The 21,091-nt window shown below is 37.3% G+C and overlaps 2 protein-coding genes and 1 non-coding gene across 10 annotated transcripts; 1 reads left to right on the forward strand and 2 right to left on the reverse strand.

Moving 5' to 3' along the window:
- Positions 1–13: 13 nt before the first annotated feature.
- Positions 14–8,873, reverse strand: Srrm1 (Serine-arginine repetitive matrix 1). Of its 7 annotated transcripts, none has more exons than XM_071697107.1 (16): positions 8,734–8,873; positions 8,525–8,627; positions 7,997–8,086; positions 7,509–7,631; positions 5,603–5,773; positions 4,951–5,114; positions 4,683–4,874; positions 3,788–4,600; positions 3,377–3,514; positions 2,803–3,309; positions 2,429–2,651; positions 2,185–2,273; positions 1,872–2,110; positions 1,618–1,779; positions 1,036–1,526; positions 14–963 (listed from the first exon to the last, which is right to left on the reverse strand). In XM_071697107.1, the coding sequence occupies exons 2-16, from the start codon at positions 8,534–8,536 to the stop codon at positions 751–753; spliced, it is 3,627 nt and encodes a 1,208-aa protein (XP_071553208.1). In that variant the 5' UTR covers positions 8,537–8,627; positions 8,734–8,873; the 3' UTR covers positions 14–750. The 7 variants fall into 7 exon arrangements, with proteins under 7 accessions (XP_071553208.1, XP_071553212.1, XP_071553211.1 ...); XM_071697111.1 differs by having other exon boundaries at positions 14–136; positions 847–963; positions 8,525–8,817; XM_071697110.1 differs by having other exon boundaries at positions 14–136; positions 837–963; positions 8,525–8,817.
- An 896-nt stretch (positions 8,874–9,769) lies between these two features.
- Sap-r (prosaposin) lies at positions 9,770–15,824 on the reverse strand. Of its 2 annotated transcripts, none has more exons than XM_071697120.1 (13): positions 15,547–15,824; positions 14,484–14,580; positions 13,647–14,007; positions 12,842–13,150; positions 12,585–12,773; positions 12,396–12,515; positions 12,038–12,304; positions 11,813–11,947; positions 11,582–11,746; positions 11,284–11,503; positions 10,859–11,173; positions 10,632–10,771; positions 9,770–10,559 (listed from the first exon to the last, which is right to left on the reverse strand). In XM_071697120.1, the coding sequence occupies exons 1-13, from the start codon at positions 15,584–15,586 to the stop codon at positions 10,398–10,400; spliced, it is 2,520 nt and encodes an 839-aa protein (XP_071553221.1). In that variant the 5' UTR covers positions 15,587–15,824; the 3' UTR covers positions 9,770–10,397. The 2 variants fall into 2 exon arrangements, with proteins under 2 accessions (XP_071553221.1, XP_071553220.1); XM_071697119.1 differs by having other exon boundaries at positions 14,484–14,583.
- Positions 15,825–17,578: 1,754 nt separating this feature from the next.
- On the forward strand, positions 17,579–17,651 carry Trnav-aac (transfer RNA valine (anticodon AAC)). The gene has a single exon. It is a non-coding gene; the product is annotated as a tRNA-Val (tRNA).
- The last annotated feature ends 3,440 nt before the right edge of the window (positions 17,652–21,091 follow it).

The raw sequence follows: 21,091 nt of genomic DNA on the forward strand, positions 1-21,091 counted from the left end.
TACATAATGCGGATTATATTTCTCAATGCTTTTATATATTTTTTTTAATACTAGCAAGTTACGTTAATTATTAAATAAATTATACGTCTGCAAATTCGGTATGGCGATTCTGATGTCTAGGAGAAATTAGGAGTCACTGTAAAATAGAAACGATTATATCATTCGGGAACACACAGTTTTTGCAAATGGGGGTTTTTGATAGTTCTTCGATTTATACACACAAGTTGCTGTAACATTGTCATTTAAGTATGCTATTTTATTATTTTCTAAACACTGCAATGAAAACTAAGCTTTATACAAATTAATTCAAAGAAATCGCTGTGCATACGAGTCCTAATTCCATTTCAACTTAGAAACTAAAGTCTGAAAAAAATGTATATTTTTTGTCGAGTCTTCAAAACACGTAAAACCTTTACATTATATCAGCACGTACATGCATATTCGTATCAATATGAATAAGTATACTATCTGTACACTGTTTACTGATACAAGAAAAATGAATCGTCACGTAATTCTAACAAATCTTGATGAAAGAGGACATTAATCGTATTTTCTTCAATATGTTTATGCGAAAACTATTTCACAGTATGAATGCCGTTCGATCTTGTTCCGAAGGGATTGAGTGATAAAAAGTAATAATCCAATTATTGATAAGAAACGAAAGTTATTCTATTCATAATACAATTAAAATGTTATCGCTATGCGACAGATACACGCATTACACATTCTCAAGGAGATCACACGTTAGTCTCAATCACTTCGTTCAATGCTATGTCCCTTTTTCATAGACTTTAATGCTTTTTCCCGAAGTTTCTTTTCCAGTTCTTCCGTATTACCTTCACTTACATCAGATTCATCTGAATCCGCAACCTTCTTCTTCTTGTGCTTTCTGTGCTTCTTATGCTTCTTGTGCTTCTTGTGTTTCTTCTCCTTCTTTTTCTTCTTCTCTTCGACTTCGCTTTCCTGGAAGGACAAAAAACTCAGTTAACGAATATTTAAGGAGTATAAATTTGTTGTCTGTAATAAAGACGTTACCTCCGATTCGCTGGTGCTGGTTTTTGCCTTTTTCTTACGCTTCTTTTTCACCTTTTCGTCGTCCGAACTGTCGTCAACTTTCTTTTTCTTCTTCGAATCTTTATCTCCAAGTTCATCATCTTCTGAGCTGGAATCTCGTTTAGATTTCTTTGATTTTGATTTAGTTTCGTCTTCACTTGTCGAATCTTTTCTGGACTTTCGCGACTTAGACTTTTCATCGTCTGATGATGTCTCCCTCCTCTTTTTCACTTTTTTAGGTTCTTCGTCAGAACTAGAGTCTTTCTTTGATTTCCGAGATCTTGATCTATCATCTTCATTTCTACTTTTTTTAGATTTCTGCTCTTCTTCACCCGAAGAAGAGTCCTTTCGTGATCTTTTTGATTTTTTTAATTCTTCCTCTATTTCCTTTCTTGAACGCTTTCGCGAATCATTCTCAGCAACCTCGCGTTTCCTACTATCCTTTCTATCTTTATTACGATCATCCACTGAATCTACAACAAAGTAATACAAATTATTTATATATAAATTGTATTACGTATTTTATCAAAACATATGCCAATTATTTATTTAGGAAGAATTTACCGGTTCGGCTAGTATCTTTAGCTTTTTTGTTTTTATCTGAATGCTTTCTGTCATCCTCAGAGTCTGAGCTCGATCCAGCTTTGCTCTTATCAGATTTATCTTCATCCGTCGAAGCTTTCTTTGACTTCTTCGATTTTTCTATCTTTTTCACTTTTCTCTTGCCTGTAAAATAAATATAAAAAAGGAAATATATTATATAAAATATTTATTATACATTGTTAATCATTAGCTAATTATTAAAATGTATATTTTACCTTCACCATCGCTATCTTCACTATCTGTAGAACCATCACGCTTTTCTCTCTTCGTCTTTTTAGCCATTTCTGCAGGTTTCTTGGATGGAGGTTCCAACGGCTTTTGAGTAGACTTTTTGTCTTCTGTTACTAATTTCGTTGTTTTCAAAGACTTTTCATCTTTCTTTAGAGGGAAAGCGTCTGCAGCAGTAAAATTCATATCTCCAACCTTCATTGGTGATTCGTCCTTAGTGTCTTCTCTGAAAGTAAAATATACACAATCGTAGTAACGAGAATATAATACTATTCACTACACAAATGTCTTACAACATACTTAATCGTCTGTTTAATTTTGGCTGCTATTGCCACAATGTCTTCGGTCTTCTTGAACGGCGAGGGTGTACGCGACAAACTCTTCGAGAACTTAAAAGTAAAAAAAAAGGAACTTTTATAAAAGGATTTATAACAAAATGTGCACCTTATATTAATATAACAAAGTATTTATATTATAGATATTATAAATTATATTATAAAATTAAATCTCTCTATTAATTTACTTGATAATCAAAACAACTTACTCTATGTCTGGTAACAGGTAGTGAAGTAGCTTGAAGTTTCTTGGGGGAAACACTGGGCTCGGGCTTTTTCGCAGCAACAGGTTCTATCTTCTTAATTTCTTTCTCCGGTCGCTTAGCAGGTTCTTCTTTCACCGTTTTCTCTTTCTCTTTCTTCTTGGCATCATCCGTATGTTCACGTTCTCTTTCTCGCTTCTCCTGCGGCGTTTTGCGCTCGATTGATTTTCTGTAGACACAGAGTGCAAGCACATTTTCTGTAAAACATTATTCAACAAACACGCACACACAAGTACATCACGACCGAGTATCCATCGATTATTATCCACCGATCGTAGACTCCGTGAAAGTATCATGTTCAAAGTGAAAATCTCACTCACCTAAGTGATTCGTCCTCATTGCTAGAGGAACTACTCTCGCTACTTTCCGAGCTACTCGACTTAGACCGGCCATTTCGTAATTCTTTTCGCGATCCTGTATCAGGCGGTCTTTTAGTTTTCTCATCCACTTTCCTGTCCTTTGTCTTATCCTTGGTACCCTTTGCACGATCGGGAGACCGCTTCCCGTCTCTCGAACGATCCACCGATGATCTCTGATCCTTGGATCTCGATCTACGATCCTTAGATCTAGATCGACGATCCTTATCCCGTCGTTCTCTGGAGCGATCCCGCCTACTCGATCTGTCGCGCGAGGAAGATCTATCGTACCTGCTCGATCGGTCCCGTCCGTCCGGCGAACGACGTCGGCTTCCACGTTGATCGGGCGAACGGCGCCTGTCACGTCTCTCCGATGACCGTCTTCGACGATCCAGCGATCTCCTGCGACGTCTGTCCTCGGGGCTCGGTGACCTACGACGATATCTCGCCGGACTTCTGCGTGGTGGACTGCTAGAACAATTTCTTATGCACACAATGCAAAAATCAAGTTATTTAGTATACAAAAAAGAACACCAACCTGCGCCTATTAGGCGGTCTGCGCACCGAAGGTGGTCGCATGCTGCGGCTGCCGCTGTATCGGTCCAATCTCTCCCTTTCCCTCTCCCTTTCGCGTTCTCGCTCCCGCCTCCTATCGCGATCCCGGTCCAATGATCTCCTAAAAAGACAAAAAACATCGAAAATTCATACAAACTGTCGTCATTAAGCTTAAGTTTTGTGGTGCAGAAAGATTAGATAGGTATATGGTGAACATTATCGCATTGTAATTTACTGTGCTTAATTTGGTGCAAGATATAACTGTGTCTCTTGATAATACAAGGAAAATTGTGTGTAACAGTTATAAACAAAATATTATATATAATTATATATCTTTTAAACAGCATTTTACATTTAAAGATTAAATCTGTTATCAAAAGTTTATAAATCTTACCTTCGGTTTCTATCTCGTGATCGTGATCTATCTCGCGATCTATCTTGCGATCGGTCTCGTGATCTATCTCGTGATCTGTTTCTGTCTCTGTCTTTAGATCGACCCCTATCCTTACGCGGCGAAGGACTTCTTCGCTTAGGAGCGGATTTTCTCTCCCGACTAGAGTCGCTATCACTGCCACTATCATCTTTGTTGGTTTTCCTGTAGGATCTTTTAGCTTGCACGCCATCCTTCTTCTTTCGTATCTCGAAGTCGTTCTTATCCTTCGCATCTTTCTCCTCCTCGGATTCAGAGCTGCTGCTAGTACTACCGTCGCGTTTTCTATTGGACTCTCCAGTGTCCTTCTGTTTCTCCGGAGACTTCGAGCGGGACTTGGAGGATCTCGAGTCGCTCGAGTCGGACCTCGATTTTCTCGACTTGCTCCTGTCCTCGCTCTTAGATCGAGACTTCTTGGATCGCGATCGTGATCGTGATCTCGGCGATTTGGATTTGCTCCGCTTGGACTTGGTACGGTCCTGCGAGCGCGACTTTGATCTCCGGGATTTAGATCGAGATCTCCTAGATCTCGACTTGGAACGAGATCGTCTCGACTTCGAAACAGGCGATCGTGATCGACGTGTCTTCGAATCCCGACTAGGTGACTTCGATTTAGATTTCTTCGAACGACTCTGTTCGAACAACGGCGATCCAGATCGCGATTTCCTTGCTGATTTTTCCAACGATTCTGGTGACGGTGTGCGATTGTTCTTCTTCTTTCCATCAGCAATGCTCATCAACTTGGCTTGCAATCTTGATATTGCTACTGCGGCTTCCCTGCAAATACATAAAATTTAAATTGTATTTATAATATAAAATGTGTATTTCAGTAATGTATAAATATAATTAGTTTACTTACGGCTTGGTTTTAACTGGCATCAGAGGTATAGCATTGTCCGGTTGCGGCGAATCTTCTCGTTCGACCTTAACCTCGAGCATATCTTTTCCGTTATCCTTCGAATTTTTACTCGGCGACCTTGAAACAGATCTTCTCTTACGACTCGATCGATCGCGATCTCTGTGTCGATCCCGCGATCTACTCCTTTTGCTCCTATATAAAATAACGTAAGATAAGTGGTATGACATATAACCATGTTTCTTAAAAGCTATATTTTGTTTGATGATACCTGTCTCTATCACGATCCCTACTTCGATCCCTTCTACGCTCCTTCGATGAGCCTCTATCTTTCTCTTCCTTCTTCACTTTACTATCAGCGTCATCCTTTTCTTTTTCACGCTCCTTTTCTTTCTCTTTCTCCGCCAACGATGCTTGAAGCTTCTCTTGCTCTTCCTAATTTGATATATTATGACATAATATAAACTAATGTTACTTACAAAATATCGCTTCCTTACAACTAAATATAATAACTAAGTTAAAATTGATCTCATTCATTTGGTTATATTCAATTGAACATGATTTCACTGATTGTCAAAATATAGTGATTCAATTGTTCATTCATTTCTAAGAAACTTCATGCAATACTTTTGCAAGGACGTGATGAGCCAATCTATTTTTGTAAAGCTGCATGTATGCACTTTGCACACATACAAATGTTAAATATAACTATCGGATACTGAAGATTATTATGCTTATTATCTGAAATAAGTGCAATAAAATTTCCCACATAAATGTTCCATGTATTAATATATCGATATTTGATAAATAAAAATTACACGCAATAATAATATCAGATAGCCATATTTAACAATAGTCATGCTGCATGTGCTTATGAGCCTTGATATTCGATTATTACATAACAGGTGAAAACTGATAATTACCAAACGTTTTTTAATTTGATCTTTTTTTTGTTGCAAGAATGCCTCGGGAATGCCCGTAACACTTTCTTGAGCAGAGACCAGAAGGTCCCATAATTCACACATGAAAGAACGGGCATTCCTACCGTTGAGGAAGCCTGTCAGGTTGATCTGCATTTTTCGGGGGTCAGGGAACTGTAAAATATACAACGTACAAATTTAATTCTTTGTACATAAGAGTAACGAAAAAAGTCTTTGTGCAAACAGATTTTAACGATGAAATAAAAGTAAATTGTGTTAAATTTTTACTAAAATTTTGACAGATAATCTATATTCCTATTCTGTTATGAACTGCTTTTCCCCCTCGAAAAAGCAGATATTTAACTATTCTATATCTAAGCGTGCCTTACCACCAATGCCGCCGACCGCACTCTTTCGTACCTGCATTAAATAGTTACATGCTGAGGAGAAAAAAGAATTATGTTAAATGCAAGTAGCAGAAAATAGACCGATACCTCGTCACCCTTCATTGATTTTATTAATATTTACACCGCTAAGGTGCGTGAGCTGAAACGAGAGAGAAGCATGTACATATCGGATATCTGGCGAAAATGTCCGCCTGAAAATCGGAGAGATAATGTGGTATAAAAGGATCAACCTTTTCACCAACCTGTGACAGTGGCAAAGAGTCAAACCATGTGTAGGGATACCTCCGGGCGCCGTTTTCGCCTCAATCATGCCGACGCGTGACCGACAGTACGTCCGGAAGAATATCGAAGTCCTTCGCGAACTGAGTTTTGGTGGTAAGTAAGCGTCAGGTTGGCGCTCGACCATGCTCTTGGAGCTCGACATTGGTGGTTCCAACGGAGAATCGTAGCTTGCGGCAGATGAAAGTTCCGAGGATCGTATTGGCACGCGAACGCCACCGTGGGATGAGATGATCGGGAAAAACGATGCCATCGCGAAGTTGAAGCTCCCTGGGTGAGCGAAAGCTGCAAAGCTTTCGAAGTCCCACGGCTCGCGACGACAAACTACCTCGGTTGAGGCAGTTACAAGAACAGAAGTGACGCAGATCCGTCGCAGGAGACTCGTAGACTTTGGCAGGCTCCGGAAAAAGACGCGACACGCAGGAACGTGATGTGATGAGAGTATCACCTGGAGATGCCGGCGACGTGTCGCGATGTTGACGTCGACGACGTGCAGTAGCCACGAAGATGGCGGCAGTGGCGGCGACAGCGGTGGCAGCGGCGACGTAACTGCTGAAGCTGAAGATTTGTCGGCGGTTCTAAGGTGATGTTGAGATACCAACTGCCACAGCTGACTGATTAGGGTTGACGGCTGATAGAAAGGCGGCCAATCGGATGTAGAGAGGAGCACATCCGAATGCCATTTGGACAAAAGGGTTGGGCCCCACCAACGGTCTCTACTTATACTAACGGGGAATTCAAACACATATGATAAAAGACTGATTTTGCACAGTTCAATGTGGCAGGATCAGCTACAGATCAGTTTTTTAACCTTTTTTTTTTCTTTTTTTTTGTTGAAGTGGATATGCTTGGAAAGGGATATATAGGCCGATTAAAAAACGAGGGACGATGAAACTTAAATATTGAGTGACGATGAAATTTATGGAAATAAAAAAAGAACAATGCGGCAAGTATGCCAAAATGGCTAAGAGAATATCTGCCTCATTACTTTGTATTATCCAAACTCGGCACGTCGTGCAAAGTTTGGATATCATACGCTTGCGATTTGTACGAAAACATCGTGCTGAAATAATGCATATTTATCGATTTCCTATAATGATGAGGGGAAAAAGCCAAGTGACTGCATTACTACATTACTGCTTTTTCATAAGTTGTGGTACTAAAAGTGTGTCTCTTATAAAACTGTCTAATTTCACTTGAATTAAGCGCAACACATCTCTTACCTTCTCGTCAAGTTGATTATACACAAACTCTACCACCACGTCGTCTTCCATTCCTAGAATCTGCGTGATCTTCGTCGTGATCCATGGCTTAAGCACATCAAGTTTCACTTTGCTCATATCCACCTATGACAAATGTGTTGAAGATTCATGTTGTATTTAACATAAATTTTATAAACATCATAAATGCAGGAGAATATACAGTAGCAAAACTAATTTCAACAAATAAAAATTTATATGTAATTTATATGTAAAGAAACAGCAAAATTTAATACTCCACTTAATCAAAGGCGATTAAATTTACTTTCGTAAAATTTAATTTAACTTTTGGATACTAAAATAACTTTTTAAATACTAAAATTTTAACTGTCAGAGATAGAAAAAATTTGCAACATTCTCGCTAATGCAGATTGTAGTTGATACAGCAAATATTAAACATTTAAAATAAATCTATAAAAAACATGATGTAAAAAATGAAAATTATTAATTACTTTTTGTGTCAATGAATCTCCAAACTTCATTTGCTTTAGAAGCTTCTTCTCCTTGTCGCTGAACCTGGTGTCCTGCGAAGCAGTTGTCCCCTGAAAAGACACACAAGTGGAAAAGATAAATTTACAAGTTAGATAAAAAATTACAAGTTCATAGGCTAGAGAGAAACTAGAGAGAAAATTAAAAATTATCTATTAATCTCCAAAACATTCACTACTTTAAGTTGAATAAAAAATTGATCTCTCTTCAGCAAAAATATGGAGTATGGTCACGATATCACTTGAAAAGCTTCTAATTTTCCTAATACTCGAATTAGAAATTTGTCGGTGCAAAGTACTTTTCCAAGTTAAATAGAAATATAACATCTTGCTATACTCCGTTCGCGTCTCTATAAGTTTAAACGGTCAATAACTCCTTCGGTCAATAAATCATTCTCAACAGCCAAAACGAAAACCGCGAAATGCCCTCGGCGAGAGCGAGGTCGAATATCAGGTCAGGAAATAACGCGCCGGTGACGCGGGGCCCCTTACTGTGTACATCATCTTGGCAACGTGCAGCAGGAATCCGAAGCTCGGCGAGACGAGGTGCGCTCAAACGGCGAGACGCCAGTCGACACTGTCGACAGCTTGTCCTCTGCGACGACAAACGAGTGGGTTAAATCAGGTCCGTGATCGGTGACCGTCGACGGAGCGACGGTGTTCGGGCGCGAGACGCGCTACTTCCCCGCGGGACAATTTACCTCACTAAAAATCATATACGGAAACTGTCGGAAACTCAGCTCGGTCCACTAATATGGCGGTCGTGGAGTCGTGCAACGATCACGCAACAGGAGCCGAGCCGAGGCCGACTCCGAGGAGCGGCGCGCGCAACGGCTGTGATATACGATTTATCTAGATACAGAAACTCGACACACAAAACCGTCTGAACTGGTAGCCGGTAACGGTAGGCGCGAAATGGACAAAGAAATTTCTTGAAAGAACACTACTGCGGCTACTCTTCAGTCCAAAATTGAAGAACTAAAAATTTTCCAAGTAAAATATCCCACAAGCACAAGGGAATATCTTTATTTAAACAATACTGATATTTAATCATACATTTTTAGGAATGCACAATTATATTCATTTCTTATTTTGACGATTGAATCAATGGGTGCGTTCAGCCGATACTCCGCTAGCCTAGCGCACGTAAGCAGCGAGCGCTTTGCTACCATTTGCTACGGAAAAATTTGGCTGGACAGAAGCGCTAGTAGTTAGCGGTTGTTAGCGGTTGGTCGTTGCAAATCAAAACCGCTACCAAACGAGCGACTGCTCACGATTGCTAGGCTAGCGGAGTATCGGCTGAACGCAGCCAATGGAACGATGACGGGACATTTTACTCGTTTCGATTCACGTCGTTAGTCGAAAAGGCACAAAATGACTGATATTTTTGTGGTCGCGATATGTACAAGCAATTTTTTTCCTACGAGAGCAAGACGGTTTTAATCGGTGATAAACCAACTGATATAAAAAATAAGCTGCTCGAAAGATACATTATCTGTTGTTTGATCGATTTACACGAATTTTTTATTGCGGGATGCTCATTATTTACTTAACACTTTCCATCGATTTTGATTTTATCTTTGCCGAAACTTGCGCTTACAACATTTACGATCCTATGCGGTTTATTTTACTACTGTTCTGCATATTGAATCACTCAAATGTGCCGAAAAACGTTAATGATTCGATAGATAAAAACATTAATGAGTGAAACAACGATACTCTCTAAAACTGGAAATATTCCACGCACAAAAGATCACCTTTATTTAAAAAATACAATATAAATCATACATATTTAAATATACACAATTCATATACAGAATCAAATTATACCTTTTTATTCTTTATTTTACCGTTATCACAGTTAAAAATAACAGATCATTGCTGTAGGTTGAATGTAATAAAAAAGAAACACGTAGAGAGACGGAATTCGTATTTTTTAATATATCGGGTTTGATTATATAAAATAACAACTTATTTTATCTTAGCCGGAAGAAATGGATTCTTGCAGCGATATTAAAAATTACAAATTTCGTTACGTCAATGTAACTTTATGGCTAACTATACGCGCGACATTTGGTACAAGTAGTGCGAAACTCGCAGGGCATTCGTCGTGTCTACACAGATCAACATTATCCGAGTGCTCAAATACAGTTAGAGAGATTTAATAAAAAGATCATCGATATATATAATATCATAACATGAAATAGGCTATTCGCTATGGCTAATATCTCCAGAAATCTGATTACTTCACATTAAGGAGCGTAGCGCATCACTCTTTATCAGCTCACTTTCGCTTCTTAGGTTCGCCTCCAATTTGCAGCTTGTATCACCCGCAACCTGATGAAACTTATGCTTACGAAACTTATTACGAAACAATTGATCGCGATATACGTGGATTCTTAAATGACATCGCAAAGTAATCACTGGAAGAGCACAGACCCATTTTGCTGCACATCTTATCGCTATCCACTTGATCTTTCAGCATATTTATTATGCTCGGCCCGTAAATTTCCACCATCTTGTCGCACTGTACAGATTTAAATTTCAGTGTCAAGTCATTAGTTTTTCGTTAAAAAGAAATCGTAAAATAAAATATTACCTTGTCTTGTCTATCTGCTGGTAAATAATAGCACACCTTCTTAACAACTTTCTCGATCTCAGCGTCCACCGTTGAATTACCTAACAGCTTGACGATATGCGATATAATTGCTCGACATAAGGCACATTCAGATACGGATTCTATAGAAAAAAGTAATTAAATTACATATATAATTTCCACATAATATTAGCAAAAATTGTAATAAATTATTATTTCTAACACTGTACCTTGAATCTGTATCATGCTCACTTTGCAAAGACCTAGCACGGTACAGGCCTCTTTAGGAGTGACATCTTCTGAGAGGATACTTATCAGAGCGTCAGCATACTCATCGACAAAACTATTGCATTCCTTTGCAACTGTTTTTGGTAAATGATTGCATACACCATGCACTGCCTTTTCGATCTTATCCCGTGTCTTTTGATTACCAATCGCTTTATCAATATATTGCATTGCAAATTCGCAAATTATACACACACCATCGTCTAAAAAGTTCGTGGGCTGAAGTATACGTAACGGATACTCAGGTATCTCATTGGTTACTAAAATGTTTAAAAAGAAGTTACTTTTCTTGCAAATATTTTTATTGTAAAATAATGGAGAAATTGCTCTATTCCTCATCTACATAAATATACTTTAAGAAATAACTAACATATCTCTCCATCCTTCGCAGCAATGTTGATAGGTTTTGGACCAGGATCTTTGGTTGGATCACACAAATGAAGATAGACGCATACTTCCTGAGGCGTCAAGTCTGCAAGTAGCATCTCTACAAGTTCTTTACTATACGACGTCACAAAATCCGTACATTGATCGGTCAAACTACGTGGCAAATGACTACATAATTTACTCAATTCTGCTACAATGTTAGCCTGTAACATTAACATTGCATGAAATAATAGATCGTATAGTTAAACAGAATCATAGCATGATAAACTGCAAACTAATACCTCAGTTTTGTTGTCTTTGATAACGCTATAAATCTGCGTTACTGCAAGCAAACACAATGGACAACTTGGCTTATCTTGTTCACTTGTAATGGTGAACTGCTTAGGAATTTTTTCCATCATGTTTAATAATTCCTCTGATGGGCAAATACGTATCATGGGACAAACCTTAAATTACACATTAAATTATACTCTTTATTGATCCTAATGTTTCAAATACAAAAATACCATTACCTGAGATGGATCTATTTCCTGGACAAGTATGGCCACGATTGCATCCCCATAAGTATTTATGAATTCTTGACATTCGCCTTCAATGGAAGAAGGTATCTTTTTACACACTTTTCCAAGAAGTCCTTTCACTTTCTCCTTAAATTTTGATATATTTACGAATAAGAGTGTGTGTTGTGTATGGCATAAATTTATATATATGCTTTCATAAAATTTAATATTCATTACCTCTGTTACAGGATTTGTCATAGTGTCTTGAATATAATGCAACAAATATTCGCACAATGTACACGCTTTCGTTCCATTAAGACTTTCGGCTTGCAGTAAAGGAAAAGGCATTAATCTTTCAAGTGGCAACTGCATCTCGTCAGCTTCTGATTTTGGATGTTCTTTGCCAATAGCTACTTCAACCTCATCTTTTCGAGGTTGTTCCTGCTTCATTATACCCAATCCTACTTTTGCTACGTCTACTGGGACCAAAGGCCAAATAGGTCCCTGTTTTAACATAAAATGTAAAATAAATGTAACTAGATTTTTTAATCTGTAAAACATATTTTATTATCTATAATTCAATAGTGTATCTTACTTGTATCGCTTTGCCAGGACTAGGACAAATTCCAGAAATTTGACAGACGACATTGCTATCCAAGCCGTTTGTAAGATATTCATAAATTTGCGAGTAATACTCATCAACTATGGCTTTACACTAGAAAATTTATTTTTATTAGTACTAGATATATGAAATAATATGTGACTACTTATTTAAAATACAAACCTCGTCGGCGAAAGATTTAGTTTGTTTACAAAGGCCCAAGAGAACTTCTTTAAATTCTAACTCCGTTGTGTTTGCAACTAGAAGATCTTTCAAATGACCAACAAGTTGCTCACACAACTTACACGGGAGATCATCTTCGACTTCTACCATGCCTACACTTGACAGTGGTGTTATCTCTACTTGTGGAACCTGTTATCAATAACAATACATTAACGAATAAATTTTAGCCGTATAAATATCTTTATTAACATACTTACCACGTCTGTACTATTTTCATGCTTATGATATTTGCCGCTGCACTGTCCCGACAAGTGACATATGTTATCAGCATTGAAATTATTCTGTAGATGGTTATAGATAGTATCAAAATGAGTCATAATAATGGCCGAACAGGAATCCGAGAAAGAACTAAGTTGACCACAAATATTCAAAAATTGTAGGAGCATCGTGTTCTGCGGTGTTCGATGCAATTTGTTTTCCATATACTTTGCTATTGTGTAGCATTTAGTGCACTCGTCAGGCTCGAGTTCATCATTCTTTAATAAAACTGACTTTGTTTCGGCCTTCTAAAAATATACCAATCATACTGATACATAACTGACATTCTTCATCCACTGTTATTTACAAACATACAGATAAAATTTGATATATTTTTAAACTTTATTGTTGGGATAATTAATTAAATAACGTAATGAATATGTATGCATGTGTGGGAATGTTATTGAACGCTATTTACGGTAGATTAAGTCCCACTAATCTAATCTAAATTGTTAAAAAATATTCGAGGACGATAGATATAACATATATGAATGTCAAGTTATTTGATGACAATTGACATAACTGAATTATTAAATAAAAAAAAACAGAAAATAAGATGCTGAATAACTCAATCTGAAACAGTTTAGAATAATCACTTCTCAAGCAAAAGATTTTATTTTCGGACTCGTCACGTATACGATACTAAGAATTTAAGTGGAAAAATATTTTACTTTAATAAAAACAAAATCTGTGAAACATAAATTTAATCTCAAGGTAATTGGCGAAGACAGAACTGAATCTTACCTTAACTGGAGTTGGATACTGTGCAAGCAATTTATCAATGTGAGCATTGTTACAGAGTCCTGCGACAGAGCAAACGACAGATGGATTCATTTGAGATGCCAATGTCTCCACAAGTTCAGGGATAAATTGATCCACAATTTTGATACATTCATCAACAATTGGTTCCATGTGAATCAGTTTGCAGCTTCCCTCAAAGACATCTTTCAGGTCTTGTTGAGTCTGATTACTTTCCAATTGATCTCGCGCCTGTTGCACCATATCTTTACAAATTCCGCATACACTATCATTATCCTCTGGAACTTCCATCTGCTCCCAGTATTTATGAATACAATTCTTGACAGCATTGCATCCCTTAGCTGTCCTATTATTAGCAATAGTATAATCAGTATTATTGTAATATTACATTAACTATGAAAATTTAAATTAAATTGTCTTATCATTATTGTCTACTTTATAAACATATTATACATTATAAACACGTAACAAAATGTATTTTAACACTACGCGGACACCGTGCTTTTGGAGCACTTACCTGGATATCCTGGGACTTTTCAAGTCCAAAGAGTTTTTGAAACCATTTCTGTGTTACAAAAAATCTATACAAATTCATGTATCATCTTTAAAGATTCAAAAAGTGATTTCTGTACTTACATGGGCTGGAACTATTGCACAGCGCTGAAGCCATTCCCGTGGAAATCAAATGAAAAATCGACTGTGCCTTAAAAGGCCACGGTGTCCGCGCAGTGTTAAATATGTTTTATAAATCAACCTCATCTTTTTTTTTTCAATATACAGAAAAAATATTTTAGATTCTAAATACAAATTACTAAAACTTACTTTAGGTTCTCGCACCAGTAACTCGGACCCCACGTACATTCATCTACACCTAAAAGACCATCTTTCGGTTCAGCAGTTATGACCACTCCAGCTGCAGCTACTGAAAATTAAAAAATTACGTTCATGTAATTTTCAACCCTAACTTTATAAGCTGAATATTACAAGGAGTTTAGAGTGAAAAAACAAAGCGCTTGGTAAGTCTCATTGTCAGAATAATATCTTCAACTTCTCGCAACAGTGAATAATCTTTAATACAGGAAGTATTCATTGCCTCATAGTTTTTTATGTCTGCTAGAGTCAGTATATTCATGGAAATACACGAACGACTCAACAATATAGATTTTTGAAACAATCTCATCTTACAAGAAAGCACTCATAAATCATTCGATGATAAGCGTTATCGGCATTATTATGAGCAATTATTATTGTTATTATCGCAATCCGCAATGTAACATTCCACAAAAGAATCGTACATTCTACCTATATTAACAAATTACAAGCTCAAATTAACTGAGTCATCCTGTTCATCCTAGAGTAACTAAAGTTCCTTTGCAATGAGTAATAGAAACGTGATTTAGCCGGCAATGAGAGAAAGAGAGAGAGAGAGAGAGAGAGAGAGAGAGCGAGACACAGCGCAATAACAAAAGAGCGAAAGAAATGTCCACGGGGAGAGGGAGGCCGAGAAAACGCCGAGCGGCCGAGAGGCCCGAGAGTACTCCATCACGGATGGAAGAGAAAAAAAAACAGAATCGATTAAATCCAACGCCGTCGTATGCACTGGACACTAAAAATCGTTCGCAAGAACTAAAGGTCGCACGCAGATAAAGCCAAAACGTCACAATGTTTACGAGGCCGAGGTACAAATATAGATTACGTGCGCGTAAGCACGCGATGCCAAACAAAAAACAACGTTCTAGAAGGAAGTGCGCATCGGAGCGGGATTGTCGCGACGACAAAGGGAAAACGGGGGGATGACGCAAGACACACGTTGAGGAAATCGCCGGGATAAGGAGGAAAAAAGCCACGGACATACAGGAAACGGCGGGCGGCGACGTCGACTCACCAGCCAGAATCGCGCCGAGCGCGATCAGGATCTCCTTCATGCTTCCACGTCGCCTCGTCACTCACTCCGTCCAAAGGCGTTTTCGAAATGTGCGCAGTTGGATTATCGCGTGGTTGGCCGTGCGAAAATCAAGCAGCGTGAATCACTGAACAACGGCACTTTCCCGGAACGATCGACACCTACGGCTGGACGGCGAATGAATCGCTGCAAGCTGCAACGGCTGTAACTTCAGGAACAGCTCTTTCCGTCTCGCAATTCGTGGGCTTCGGCAATACTCGGTGACGTCCGCCGCTCCGTGGCGCAGTTCACACGCAATTCGACGACTAATCCGCCGACAGCGTGCACGTACACGTGCGCACACACTGGCGCGCCAATCACGATGACCAATCAGACCAATCGCGTTTCGTTCTCCATTGCGTGTCGCACAGACCTGTCTTTGTCCAATATTTTCCGAGAGGTTCCAGGAAAGAACAAACACTTTATGTTTGTCTAGAATAGGAACTGAAGTTTTATCCGGCGCGAGAAATGTCGACGTTATTGATCTTAAAATGGAGATATTTTATTCTTATACGATTTTCAAAAGTAAAACTTATCCGGCGCCCTAGTCGATTACGAAAAATTTTAATATGATAGAAAAGGTTCGAGACCTCATTCGATAGAATAACTGTATCTCCGACTGGGTAAACTGAAAATGTTTTATATAGTTTACCGAGATTTTTATCTTGTCACGAGTAACATTCTAGAGTATCGTTATCGCATATTCATAATATCGGAATCTAAATTAGGTCTAGGTCGAGTTGCAAGCCAGAATTTTCCCGTTAAACCTACTTTAGACGATCTGTAATTTACACATTCGCAAAATCGGAAATACGTACATAAAATTATAAACGACAAATAGAATCCTATCCTGAAAAATTAAAGCTCGTCTAGAATAGGATTAAGCTTTTATTTCTATATATTCATTATGCACAGTTTGGAAATAAATGTGTGCACTCGAGGCTCGTTCACTTCAAACACGCTATGAAACGGATTTATTCGAAGATCTCCCAGAACCAGCGTAACGAACCTCGTGTGAAACAAGCTTTCATTACGATAAAATTTAGCGTTAATAAATTTTAAATGCGGAAACTCTGTATTGTTCCTTTCGTTCATCTCTTGGGCCGAAATCCAACTTCGTTCTAGCTTCATCTTATTGTTAGCAACTTCGTTTCTCGCATAACGTCCTGAGATTCCTGAGGCCACGTGACGTTCTGCGTAGAAAAAAATTCCAACCGCCGCTGTTATAAATAAAACCTATAGATATATAAGCGCTGTGAATTGCGAAATATAGAACGGACTGATATTTATGCGCGAAAGCCGAGCGAGTTGTATCACGGTCGATGATGGAATCGACGGTGAAACCCGTGAAACGATGGTGGAACTTTTTACTCATTCCGATTCGCATCGTTGCGGTTCTATCGAAAAACGCGCGAATCACGATATTCTGACGAAGCGCATACGTGTGTGATCGCGATACGAGCAATATTTTTTTACGAGAGCCAGTCGATTTTAATCGGCGATAAACTAACGACCGATACGGAATCAGCTGCTCGAGAGATACCTGTTCGATTGATCGCTTATTGCACGATATTTCTTATCACGGAACGCTTTTAACACTTCCCGCCAATCTCGATTTTATTTTCGGGAAACCTGCATGCGTTTACAGCATTCGCGATTCTTTGCGTTTTATTTTGCCGCTTTGTACTTCGAATCATTTGACAATGAACACGCCGAAGACATTATTGATGACTCAATAAATAGGAAATAAGAATATTAATAGCAGGATAACAAGCGTCGATAATTTTAGTCGTAATAGCATAATTATATAAGTTAGATGACGTTCTTGCGAAAAAAATATGCTGCAAAAACAATGATATCTTTTTTTCTTGTATAATAGCACATAGCACATAACATAGATGCGGTGTGTGTGTCCCAGATAATTTACAGATATCGTCCCACGAAAATACGTGCAGCAAGTCCATACTCCCAATAAGTTTCCGTGGTGTAGTGGTTATCACATCCGCCTAACACGCGGAAGGTCCCCGGTTCGATCCCGGGCGGAAACATTTTTTTTTTTTTTTTCGTCACCGTATAAATTCGGTCATTGCAAAATCGCAGATAAAGACCTGACCCATTTTCAAAGGACACTGTGAGAACACTTCTACACACTGTTAAATATATTAAAGGATAAAATTTAAACCAATACCTTGAGTTAAATAACATTTTGTTATTATTAACTGACATGTGTGTCGAAATTTATTATTTTAACACAAAAAAGTATTATTTTGACATTGGTTTAGTTCAATTAACATTGTTTTGGTTAAATTAACGACATATTGAATAAAAAGCAGCGACGATCTATAAAAATGGTTAAAAATAACTGAAATTGAATATAATTTGACACGAATTTAACAGTGCAAGATACAGAGACAAATTTTTCTATCAGACGCATTATTTCTATTAATAAACAAACTCAAAGAATTCGAAATTATTTCCTGGATTGGGAAGCAAACGTGGGTAATATATGCTTCGAGAAACAAGTCCATCATGGAAACGACAAGACTACCTGGACAACATTGAAACGTTTTATAGGATGTCTTTTAGGCACATAGAAAAACGTAAGAAGTAAAATTTAAGCAGTACGTCGTAAACCAACTAATTATAGCTAAGACTTTAAAAATAGTAGGTTTATATTTTCGACAAGTCTCGATTGGCCAATTTGTTTATCGCTTAAGTCTTACCTTTTAAGTTTCTCTATTTAGGTTTCTCTATGCGCCACTGACATTATAAAATTTACGTCTTATAAAGTTATTAGAAAAACGTCTTAACAAAGATGTCCTTTAAATACACATGTTGTATAGGCGATCTCTTTTTAATCACACGTAACTCTACCGGACATCAAAACGGTTTGAAACTCGAATCTTATCTCAACACAAAGAGATTAAATGTAACTCAATCTATTTATGATGAATGCGATCTGAATAATCGTGACTTAAACAAGCCTTTGTCATCTGGGTTACGGAAATAAAACGTAAAAATATATCACATTGAGAGATAATTTATGCTAAATATTTATATTCATCTAATATCAATCTCATCGCCAATTATTAATCAAATTTCGTACTTTTCTTCGGATGTGACAATGGTACGATGGACCAGAGTTTGTGTCATGAGTTTTGCATTGTGCGAATGTGTTTTCAGTTTAACTGCGAGTCTGTATTCAGTTAGCAGCTTTGTAATCTTAAAAGTTTCATATAAAAATATAAGCCAATAAGAATCACTTGCAACAGGAAAATGATACGCATTCGTATCTCGTTATCATTAAATTTTGCATTCAATGATATGTACGTGACCAATCTTATAAAGCAAGTTCTGAGCTTATCATATCTGTAGGGTTTGTCGATACCACTTGGAGCAAAGATACAAACCAACCTTTAATTCTTAATTTATTACAATAATCATTCAATACATTTTTATAATTAGTGCACATGGCGCGAAATATATATTTCTTGTTGCATATCATTTTTACGTTTAAATAGTAAAAATAACTTTAATATTTTTCAATCTATGTATTTATCATGCGTCGATAACAGATGTTATCGGCTCCTAGTTTGTTATCGACAATTTTCTTTACCTTCTCTGAATGTTCCTTATCTTCCAGTAAATGAACAGTTTAATTTCCCCAGTGACCCATAGATGACAGCAACTTCCTTCTCATAAACGAAAATGTCTCATTTGAGTTGGATGATCTCACGTACACAGAAAGCCAATTTTTTCACATCTTGTATACCTACTTTCAAGAAAAAAAATCTTATATTCAAAAATTTTAGAATAAGAATTTTTGATTGAAATCGCAGTTATAAAATTCAATTAGATACAATTTGAAGTGGTATTATTAAATTATTATTTCAAAAACGATAATATTCTATCATTTCCTATTTATTTCCTATTTTTAATATATTTTTTTATATACACAGGTATTTCAATATTCTAGCATTTATACTGATGCTGAGTATATATTATAAAAATAACTTGTACATTTCTTACAAAATGAGTAAAAAATGTTTTCCTTTTTTTTACACTATTTATAGAACGTACGTTTTTGCAATATATGTTTTTACAATATACATTGTTACAATATATGTATAGAATATTTAAAATGACATGAAAGAGAAAGAAAGAGAAAGAGAGAAATTATTCTAATAAAATACATTTTTCAAGCCAGAATAATTACATACAATCTATTACGACTTGTATACTTGTCATTCGTCTCCACTGGAATAAACGAATTAACCCCGGACATTCGAAGATCTTTTCCCGAAATGGATCCCCCGAGTATCCCGGGATCATGAGAGATACTCGTTTAGTTGCATGAGTCATATCATCACGATTCCCTGCCATCGTAAAATGTTTGTAGACGACATCTGTCAGCGTGAGAACGATAAATCAAAGAACTTAACGCGGCTACGTTATTAGCATTATTTTGCGAAGCAACGGCGACACGTGCTTCGGCATGCACGTGTGTATCTGCAAACTCATCGCGCGCACGCCCGCGGCTCGCGTGCTTTCCCTCCCCCTCCCTTCCCCTTCCGTTATTCGTTACGTAAATTTATTCGGGCCCTTCGCGATCGGCGTTGTCGAGATGTTGTCGCGATATCGGTCCAGCGATACTGTTCGCGGGACTCTCGGCATTGCTAGTGTGGGTGAGAATGTGCCGCAATAGAAAAGGGAAATGTGGCCTCTTCGCTCCGAGAAACACGCTCGTATTTTCCTAACATTATTCCGGAATTTAAGTTCCGACTCTCTTATGAACGATACGATAATTCGCACATCCGTGTTCGCACATCCGTGTTCGCACATCCGTGTTCGCACGTCGTTGGATCGTAGTAGATATATATAAATATAAAATATAGAGCAAGGTATATATCAATCTACGGATCTGTAATTGGAGCGCCGAAAGAATAAGGGCAGGAAGGAAGAAAAGAGTCGCAGAATATCGGTCGATCTTTAATTATGTCCGACAGAGTCCGTAATATTAAAGACAATTGCGGTCTCTACTGAAGTAATCTATATTTTCCTCTCGTCCCTTAATCTCCATCCGATTTAACTATTCATTACTTACGAAAGCATCGGTGCTGACCGAATTTTTCTTAACCTTACATTTGATAAGATATCATTCAGTAAGATATCATTCAGTATCTACATTTTCCTATGACTAAAAGAAATTTTTGAATTTTTATAAGAAAAGATATAATTATATCTTTTTTGCAATTTTATTTATTCGATTATTTTCCATCTTACAAACAGTTTATGAACAAAATAAAAAGTTCCTAATATACGTACGACTTTTCTGTTATCTTTTTAATTAATTATATTTGAAAAAAATTTAAAAATTAAAGATTTAAGAATTAGAAATATAAAAAATTAATATACATATATGTATATGTCTTAAATAAAAAAACTATGAAATTTTATAATAAAATAAAAACATGTAACAGATGCTTTA

Source organism: Temnothorax nylanderi, unplaced genomic scaffold (assembly GCF_030848795.1).
Source record: "Temnothorax nylanderi isolate EJ_2023f unplaced genomic scaffold, tnyl_v1.0 TNYL_tig0011_pilon, whole genome shotgun sequence".
In the NCBI taxonomy this organism is placed as follows: domain Eukaryota; kingdom Metazoa; phylum Arthropoda; class Insecta; order Hymenoptera; family Formicidae; genus Temnothorax; species Temnothorax nylanderi.

Excerpts from the sequence above, each read along its gene's own strand:
- Srrm1 (XM_071697107.1), bottom strand. Across the intron at positions 3,515-3,787 it reads TCACGAGATAGAAACCGAAG|GAGATCATTGGACCGGGATC; the intron begins GTAAGATTTATA and ends TTGTCTTTTTAG. Across the intron at positions 2,652-2,802 it reads AATGAGGACGAATCACTTAG|AAAATCAATCGAGCGCAAAA; the intron begins GTGAGTGAGATT and ends CTGTGTCTACAG.
- Sap-r (XM_071697119.1), bottom strand. The coding sequence starts at position 15,586 with ATGAAGGAGATCCTGATCGCGCTCGGCGCGATTCTGGCTG. Across the intron at positions 11,174-11,283 it reads TGCGAAGGATGGAGAGATAT|TAACCAATGAGATACCTGAG; the intron begins GTTAGTTATTTC and ends TAAACATTTTAG. Across the intron at positions 10,772-10,858 it reads GAGCATGATACAGATTCAAG|AATCCGTATCTGAATGTGCC; the intron begins GTACAGTGTTAG and ends TTTTTTCTATAG.